Genomic DNA, 9432 nt, shown 5'->3' with positions numbered 1-9432 from the left:
TTTTTTTGTTTGTGTTTGTTCTTGAGTAAAACTTATTGCTTGAGGCTGTGAATAGCACAGGCAGGATTTTGTTTTGTTTTTAGATATAGGGTCTCACTCTGTAGCCCAGGCTGGAGTACAGTGTTGTGATCACAGCTCACTGCAGCCTCCAACTCCTGGTCTGCAGTGATCCTCTGGCTCACCCTCCTGCGTAGCTGAGACTACAGGCACATGCCACCCTCATATGTGGCTGATATTTTTTAAACGTTTTTGTAGAGACAGGGTCTCATGGTGTTGCTCAGGCTACTCTTAAACTCATGGCCTCAAGTGATCCTCCCACCTGGGCCTGGTAAAATGATAGGTGTGAGCTATGGTGCCCAGTCACAGACAGAACCATTCTGAAAGGGGAGCAGGAAAGGACACTTAGAAGCAGCATGTAACTGACTGTAGATGGTGAGGATGTCCAGAAAGAAAGCTGACCCACATAGGGGATTGAGGGGGGATCACTTACACTACATGATGGGAGGGTTCATTCTGGGTGATCACAGAGCTAGGCTATGGTGGCTGGTTCTTTGGTCAAAAGCTAGTTTGCATATTGCTAGGAAGGTACTTCCTTAGAGGGGCTTTGTTTTTTTTTGTTTTTGTTTTTGTTTTTTTGGTTTTGTTTGTTTGTTTTTGAGACAGAATCTCATTACGTTGCCCTTGGTAGAGTGCTGTGGTGTCACAGCTCACAGCAACCTCAAACTCTTGGGCTTAAGCAATTCTCTTGCCTCAGCCTCCCAAGCAGCTAGGACTACAGATGCCCACCACAACGCCCAGCTGTTTTTTGGTTGCAGTTGTCATTGTTGCTTAGCTGGTCCAGGCTGGGTTCGAACCTGCCAGCCTTGGTGTATGTGGCCAGCACTGTAACCACTGTGCTACAGGCACCAAGCCAGCTGGACTTTGTTTTGAAAACCAACGGACACTGAGTGTAGGAAATGAGACTTGGTCATGTGGATAGGTCTCACCAGATCATTTGCAGGTCAGAGGAGCCGACGCTTGAGGTTTCCTGAAGAAAAACTTCTGCCTCAAGACAGTGACAGAAATTCTGCCTGAATTTCTAGCCCTTATACTCAAGACTGCGGCATTAACTCTTTTAAAAAAATTTTTTAGTTGTCTATTAAGTGGTCTAATTTTATTTTTTAATTAAATCATAGCTGTGTACATTAATGCAGTCATGGGGTACAGTGTGCTGGTTTTATATACAATTTGAAATATTTTCACCAAACTGGTTAACATAGCCTTCAGGGCATCTTCTTAGTTATTGTGTTAAGACATTTATACTCTACATTTAGAAAGATTCACATGTACCCTTGTAAGATGAACCATAAGACTGCAACATTAACTCTTACCTGAATCTCCAACCTGCTGCTTGCCCTGTGTGTTTACGACTTGCAATCCCCAGTGATCCTGAGAGCCGATTCCTTAAAATAAATTTATGTCTCTATCTCTCTTTAAATGTCTTCTTTGTCTTTCTCTGACTCTCTCCCCCTCTCTCTGTGTCTCCATATCACTACCTCTAACTCTGTATCTCTCTTTCTGTCTCCTTTGTCTCTCTGTCTCTATCTCTCTCTCCATCTCCATTTTCCTCTCTCTCTCTCTCTCATCTCTCTTTCTCTCTCTGACTTTCTCTTTGTCTATTTCCTATTGGTTCTGATTATCTGGACCCCTAAGCAAAATGGGTGGTCAAGGAGAGCTCATGTGAGGAGGAGGTTCTTCAGTCAAAACACAGGCCAGGTGTGGTGGCTCACACCTGTAATCTCAGTATTCTGGAAGGCTAAGGCAAAATGATCACTCGAGGTTGGGAGTTCAAGGCTCCATCTACAAAAAAAAATTAACAAATTAGGCAGGCATGGTGGCATGTACCTATGGTCTCAGCTACTCAAGAAGCTAAGGCAGGAGGATCATTTGAACCAAGGATTTGAGACTATAGTGAGCTAGGCTGACACTACTGGACTTCAGCCTGGGCAGCAGAGCAAGACCCTGTTCCCAAAGATAAGAAGAAAAAAGAGAGAGATACAGATGAGGAGGAGGAGCCAACCTCCAGAGATCTGGGGAAGACTGTTCCCAGAAACAGGGGGAAGAAGGGCACAGGCCCCTAGATGCCTGGGCAGCGTGGACAAAATTACAAGGGCCTCCAGCCCCATGGAGGCCCCCAGGTGAAGGCCACTTGGCATCTATCCTGAGCTCAGGGGAAAGTTAGGCAGGAAATGTTTTATGTACAAAGGGCCACATAATAAGTGTGTTTGGCTTTGAGGGCCTAAAGGTAAAACTGAAGAAATTATAAAGGAATGTATAAAAGAAAAGAAGACATTTCTGGCTTGTCATGCCTTGTTGACTTGGGATGGGCCACCTAGGGTGGCAGACAAGCTCTGGGAGAGGGGTAGGGAGCGGAAGCAAGGAGGCTGCCCCAGCCAGGTGTCCAAATCTCACCCAGTGCGACCCCTGGCGTCGTTCCCGTGACTGCAGAACAAGGGCTAGCCAGATTGACCCACTGGCTGGACTTTCCCAGCCCCTGCAAGCTCAGTGGGAAGCTGCTGGCAGATTTTAATAAGCAAGGGACTTAGGTGTTTAAAAAGCTCACACCAGCAATTCCAATCATAGGTATGTCTCCAAAAGAACTAATGGTAGCACACCATCATGAGTGCACAAAATGCCACTAAGGCGTTCGTTTTTAAATGGTCTTATGCTATATAACTTTTGCTCTAATAAAATAAAAAAAAATAAATAAATAAGCAAGTTTACACTGGCAAGATGATAGAAAATGAATTTGAAGGTAGCAAGAGGTGAAGAAGGATATCCAGTTGGGCAGCCACATCAACGGTCTAAGAGAGAGGTGGGGGTGCCCAAAGTCTCAGTCAGCTTGCGCTGCTGTAACAGAATGCCCAGGTGGCTCACACGACAAAAATTTACCTCTCCTAGTTCTAGAGTGTGGAAGTCTGAGTTCAGGGGTTGGTGTTTGTGGAGAGGGCTCTTTACCCACCTGCTGCAACTCACCTGGAGGAGAGTGGACCTTTCCTGTCTCTTCTTACAGGGCAGTGATCCCATCATGGGGCTCCACTGTCACCACCTACTTACATTCCAGAGCCCCCACCTCCTAATGCTATGACTTTGAGGATTGCAGCTTCAACATATGAATTTGGGAGGAACACATTCAGTCCATAGCACCTAGCTAGGGTAGCAGCAGTAGGAATGGAAACAAGAGGTAAAATCTGAGGTATGGTTCAGAGGTTGAATCTATAGACTTCGCTAGAAGAGGGGGTATGGGGACAAGACAGAGGGAGGAGTCTAGGACTCCCAGGTCATGGGCATGGTTAAGGAGGAGAGTACATGGGTGGACAGAAGTCCCACCCCAACTGTGACTTCCAATTTTTAAAAAGTCACGAATGCACACACATATGTGTACACACGCACAAACACAAACCTACCCTCCACATGTACATACCCACACCCACATAGATTTGCACTCATGCACACACATGTACACATACCTGCACACAACACCCACATGTGCATGCACACATACGTGCACAGACCACACAGAGATGTACCCACACACGTGTGCATCTCCTTACACATGCATGTGCACACAGACACCTGCACACATGTACACACATGCATGCAGAAACACACCCATGTGCAGACCTCACATGTATATGCATAGACTCATGCACACGCACTCCTTTACTCCTCTTCTGTATTTTTCACTGCACTTACCACTGTCTAAACGCTACATTTTATTATATTTTCTTATTATCCAGCTTCTTGTCTCTCCCACCCCACTGGAATAGGAGCTCTATACAAGCAGGGGCCCTAGTCTCCCTTCTTCAACCCTGTGTTCCCCAAATCTAGCACACAGGAAGTCCTCAGTAAATATTTGGTGGCCAAGTGAATGCAGCGGCCCAAAAGGGAAAGCTGGGGCCTCCCCTCTGCAATCCACACCTGAGTCACATTTTCAGAAGTCTCTGGAAAGTGTGAGCGACTGTGTGAGTGAGAGTGAGACGGACTAGGGCCGGGGGTGGCCAGCACAGGAAGAAGAGGAGGGTGAGTGGGGAGAGGGGTGGGGCCAAGCCCAGTTCTAAAGGCGGCCAGGGCCCACGAGAGCCTGTCTGCAGCCACACAGCCCAGGAGTGTTGGGCAATTTCTGTTTCCTCCGAGGCTGAAGGATCCAGGCGTGCCAGCCCTGCCCTGGGGCGTCTTGGGGCCCCGTCAGCTCGGGCATGGAGGACAGAGTCGTGCGGCCCTCAGTTTTTGTGGTGGATGGACAGACGGACATCCCGTTCAGGAGGCTAGGACCAAGCCACCAGAGACAGCCCTGCAGCTCGGCCCGGGTGGGCCTGGGTCTCCTGCTGCTGCTCATAGGTGCTGGGCTGGCAGTCCAAGGCTGGTTTCTGCTGCAGCTGCACTGGCGCCTGGGCGAGACTATCGCCCGCCTGCCGGTGAGTGGGGCCTGGGTGCTGGTGGTGTGCGGGGCAGGTCTCCTGTGTCTTCTGTGTCACTGAGAGCTCGTACAGGATAGGACTCAGACTAAATGTATCCAGTTTGACCCTGAGTTGCTGCTGCCAGTCCGGGATAAGTTCATGCATCTCTTTATACCTCAGTTTCCTCATCTATAAAATTAAAGTGCCCACTTCATAGGACATGAGGTACCATATGGCAAGCGTGGTGACTGGAGGTGGCTGGCCCATGGCTTGTGCACAACCAATAGAAACCCACACTCCAATGTCACTTGGATTATTAGCTGTGCCCTCATTACTGTTATTGGGATTGTGTCAGTTTGTGGTAATCTCTTTCTCTCAGGCTGTCCCCAGCTGGCCATGGAGGTGTGTGTCTGTCTGCCTGCCCCACCTGTGGATCTGTGTGTGTACAATACCATGCCCACATGGGTTTGTCTCTTTGGATTCTGGATCCTTATGTCACTTCTCCTTGCGTCTGGACCTGGTGGCCACATGTACCCATGTGTCATGTGCTACCATCCTGTGCACATGTCCCCATGTGTCCATGCATCCACCTGTCTACAGCCTGGGAACTGGTGTTGTGTGCCTTTGTCTTTGAGTCCTGATCTAAAGATACACGTGGATTCATAACAGCATGTCCACATGTTTGAGTCTATGTGTGTCTATCTTCTCAACATGTCAGATACATGTTGAGGACTATTCCCTGGGTTGGGTGTCACATTCTTGGGCTGGTGTTCATATATCCAGCCATTTGGATGTCCAGGTTTTTTGGTTTTTTTTTTAGAGACAGCATCTCACTGTATTGCCCAGGCTGAAGTACCACTGGCATAATCACAGCTCACTGCAGCCTCAAACTCCTGGCCTCAAGTGATCATCCTGTCTCAGCCTCCCAAATAGCTGGAACCACAGGCATGTGCCAGTATACCCAGCTAATCTTCTATATTTTTTTAGAGATGGGGTCTTACTATGTTGCCCAGGCTGGTCTCAAACTCCTGGCAGTGATGCTCCTCACTCAGCTTCTTAAAGTGCTGAGACTATAGGTGTAAGCCACTGCACCTGACCCTAGTTTTTTAATATTGCTTATTTATTAGACCCTTTTATAGTGTATGTTATGTGTCAGTAACCATAATATGCTTTACACATATTAATTCCAGAGATACTAAGGAGGCAGTATTTGTAACTCCATTTACAAAAAGGGAAACCGAGGCATTGGGTTGCCGGCAGGATGTGCATGCACATGGCTCTTTGTGCATGTCTGGGGGTGGTGTCTGTGGCCATTGCCAGACTGGCCCCACCACAAGTTCTCACCGTGGGTTCTTTCTGTATTTGTAGGATAGAGACACAGGCTCCTGGGAGCAGCTGATGCAAGGTGAGGCAAGGTCCTGATCCTTGGGAAGAAGGTGGGGTGGTTCCCACGCTGCCCTCCAGCATTGCCCAATGTGATTTGCACAACTGGCCCAAGTCCCAAAGGTGCCCCTCCCCTAGGCCTGAGAAGCAGAAGTTTGGGTCACTCCGGAAGGGGTGGTGTTGACTCTAAGAGGTGGACATGATAACACCTTGGAGGCTGGCTCTTGGACCCCACTGTCATTGCTCCTAACCTCTGACCCTCTTTCCCCAGACCGGAGGTCGCACCAGGTCAACCCGGCAGCACACCTCACAGGTGAGAGGGCCCTGGGTCCTGGCATGGGGCATAGGACAGGGTGTCCTGGGAAGATGACACAAATGCCCACCATGTCAGCATATTCATTCTTTCGTTTGTTCAGTCATTAAATATTTATTCTCAGAGTCACCCAGATCTCAGGCTCTGGGAATATGTATTTCTATCTGTATTTATTTAATTAGCCCTTATATAGTGCTTACACTGTGTCACACACTATTATACATTTTATATATATTAATTCATTAAATACTTTGGGGCACAGTGGCTCATGGCTATAATCCTAGCACTTTGGGACATCACACCAGGAGGATCCCATGAGGCCAGAAATTTGAAACCAGCCTGGGTAACATAGCAAGACCCCATCTCTACAAAAAATTAAAATTAAAAAAAAACTTAAAAATTCAGTAGAACCTCAGTAAGATGACCACCTAATGGACTGTAAAAAACCAGTCAATATATGGAGATGGCCAACATAAGGGACTGGGCCTGCTATACTGATATGTACATGTTGTATGTACACCGCATGTCCAGTGTATAAAAATTAGGTTAAGGAAGTGGTCAGTGTAGGAAGATGGTCAGCTATGAAGGTTCTACTGTAATTCTTTACATCTTAAATAGGTACTATTCATATCTCCATTCTACAGAGAAAGAAACTAAGGCATGCACAGGTTACAAGGTTGCTAGATCTGAGTTATGTTCTGCCTTGATTCCTCGGTTCTGCCAACTTCCAAATTTTTTTTTTGAGACAGAGTCTCACTCTTTGCCAGCTTGCAAATTTTTCTTTTCTTTTTTTTTTTTTGAGTCTCATTTCACAGAGTGCCATGACATCATAGCTCACAGCAACCTCAAACTCTTGGGCTCAAGCAATCCTCTTGCCTCAGCCTCCCCAGTAGCTGGGACTTGCCATAACACCTGACTAGTTTTTCTGTTTTTAGTAGAGATAGGGTCTCACTCTTGCTTAGGCTGGTCTCAAACTCCTGAGCTCAAGCAATCCACCAGGGTCGGCCTCCCAGAGGCTGGGATTACATGTGTGAACCACCATGCCCAGCCTAACTTGCAAGTTTTGACACTTTTTATAAAGTCACTTTATGGCTCTGTGCCTCGGTTTTCCCCTTGGCAGAGCAAGATACTTTGCCTCTCTGTCTCAGTGTCCCCACCTTGTAAAAGGGAGATGCAGTAATTTAAGATGTACACTAAGCAAGTTCTTTGCTTCTCTGTAACTTGGTTTACCCCATTTGCAAAGAAGGGATAAAGTGAATTAATACATGCAAGCAGCCTAGGACAGAGATGGAGGCTCAGAGAAGGTGCAGACTGGCTTAGGGTCACACAGCAAGAGAAGGACACATGTTCAACAGCAGCCCACTTTGTCTCTCTCTCCCTTTCAGGAGCCAATTCCAGCTTGACAAGCAGTGGAGGTCCACTGCTATGGGAGACGCAGCTGGGCCTGGCCTTCCTGAGGGGCCTCAGCTACCACAATGGGGCCCTAGTGACCACCCGGGCTGGATACTACTACATCTATTCCAAAGTGCAGCTGGGCGGTGTGGGGTGCCCACAAGGGCTAGCCAGCGACCTGCCGGTCACCCACGGCCTCTACAAGCGCACACCACGCTACCCTGAGGAGCTGGAACTTTTGGTCAGTCGGCGGTCACCCTGCAGACGGGCAGCCAGCTCCCGTGTCTGGTGGGACAGCAGTTTTCTGGGTGGCGTGGTGCACCTGGAAGCCGGGGAGGAGGTGATCGTGCGTGTGCCAGAGGAGCACCTGGTCCGACTGCGCGATGGCACCCGGTCCTACTTTGGGGCCTTCATGGTGTAACGGAACGAGTGTGGTGGGCTGCATGTGGGCCTGGCAGGCGGAGGCCTGAGAGAGTGTCTCGAGAGACACAACCCCCCAGGAACCCGAGGTCTTGGAGGGCCCCTAGGGAACCCAAAACTCAGAAGATGAAGGACTCAGTAGGCACTTCCCAGGACCAAAGATGCAGACACCCCAAGAGGCTGAAGACCCAGCAGGTGCGTCTGGAAGACCCAGGCAGACCTTAGACCCTGCCACAGACAGTACTATAGACAAAGACCCAGAGACTTGGAGTCTGCAGGCCCCCAAGCATGGGGTGAAGTTGATTTGCCTGATATTCAGGAAGAAGGGAAGGGGTGGGTATTTATACTTTTGATTCAGAAGAAAGTGGGACTTGGGATTCCAGGGAATTGGCTGGGAATTGGTTGACTTCATCAACTTCCCTACTCTCGTGAGTATGGGAGATGGGATGGGAGACCACAAATCTGGGCTCATCCAGGCAGACAGCCTACCCACCCCACCTGCAGTCACAGTCATACACTCAGCTCTCACCCACCGGCTTGTGGCCACACTCTGCCTAGTCACAAAAAGCCACACCCAGAGACACAGCCACAAAATGTGCTTGTAACTATTTAAGAACCACCTCTCTCCAGTGTAGAGGGAAACATTGTAGTATTTGCCAACTTCCACAGTGTAAATACTGTCATGGTGGCTGACTTCTGGCTAACAATATATCACCAACCTGTTGGCTGTGTCCTGTCACTGCTAAGCACAGACATGTCACAAGGACACCACTGCTGTGTCCTTAGCATCCAGCCCAAGCCAATCACCCAGGAAAAACTCACTCACTAAAAGAAAGGAGGAAAGAATGACTACACAGTCAGACCTGTGGCACCACACGGAACCTATCTATCACCCAGCTATGTAACATCCACCCTCTGTCACAACTACAGACTCATGCACACACAGCCTCCGATTCATACATAGTCAGATGGAAGTCATACACAGCATTGCAGATAGTCATGACACTACACAGCAGCCACACACAGCAGCCACACCCAGCTCACAACCATGGTCACTGATAAGGGTGTCACCGTCACATTTGGTAATGCTCATCACATCAGATGCAGACACATCCCATCATGGCCAGACCTGGTTACACACACACACCATCACAATGATAAACACACAACATCACACACACATATACACACAGCCTTGAGGTTCCTCCCCAGCCAAAAGTAACATACCCTGGGGCTAGGAACAGACCTTGCTAATAGCCCTGTTCCTCTTAGCTACTACTGGTCCTTAAAATAAACGACACAGTTTCACCTGGATCTGCCTAGTTCTTAGGGGAAAGAATTTGGGGTGGGCTGTTAGGCCCATAGAGCCCCATGGGAGGGGGAGAGTCAGGTAGGGGGCAACAGTCAGCAACGAGTGCTCATAGAGGCAGAGTGAAGTATAACAGCCCACAGAGGTTATTTTAGCAGATAAGGAACCTGAACCCA

At 48.5% G+C, this 9432-nt stretch overlaps 1 protein-coding gene across 2 annotated transcripts; it reads left to right on the top strand.

Annotated features, from left to right (window-relative positions):
• The first annotated feature begins 4238 nt into the window (after nucleotides 1–4238).
• On the top strand, nucleotides 4239–8279 carry TNFSF14 (TNF superfamily member 14). Of its 2 annotated transcripts, none has more exons than XM_003797997.3 (4): nucleotides 4239–4349; nucleotides 5808–5844; nucleotides 6094–6135; nucleotides 7521–8279. In XM_003797997.3, the coding sequence occupies exons 1-4, from the start codon at nucleotides 4239–4241 to the stop codon at nucleotides 7946–7948; spliced, it is 618 nt and encodes a 205-aa protein (XP_003798045.1). In that variant the 3' UTR covers nucleotides 7949–8279. The 2 variants fall into 2 exon arrangements, with proteins under 2 accessions (XP_003798045.1, XP_003798044.1); XM_003797996.3 differs by having other exon boundaries at nucleotides 4239–4457.
• Nucleotides 8280–9432: the final 1153 nt, after the last annotated feature.

This window comes from Otolemur garnettii, unplaced genomic scaffold (genome assembly GCF_000181295.1).
Source record: "Otolemur garnettii isolate 467f Iridium unplaced genomic scaffold, OtoGar3 scaffold00127, whole genome shotgun sequence".
NCBI classification, from domain to species: Eukaryota; Metazoa; Chordata; class Mammalia; order Primates; family Galagidae; genus Otolemur; species Otolemur garnettii.
Note: the sequence above shows the minus strand (reverse complement) of the source record. Positions and strands in the feature narration are given on the sequence as shown.

Excerpts from the sequence above, each read along its gene's own strand:
- TNFSF14 (XM_003797996.3), top strand. The coding sequence starts at position 4,239 with ATGGAGGACAGAGTCGTGCGGCCCTCAGTTTTTGTGGTGGATGGACAG. Across the intron at positions 5,845-6,093 it reads CTGGGAGCAGCTGATGCAAG|ACCGGAGGTCGCACCAGGTC; the intron begins GTGAGGCAAGGT and ends CTCTTTCCCCAG. Across the intron at positions 6,136-7,520 it reads CCCGGCAGCACACCTCACAG|GAGCCAATTCCAGCTTGACA; the intron begins GTGAGAGGGCCC and ends TCTCCCTTTCAG.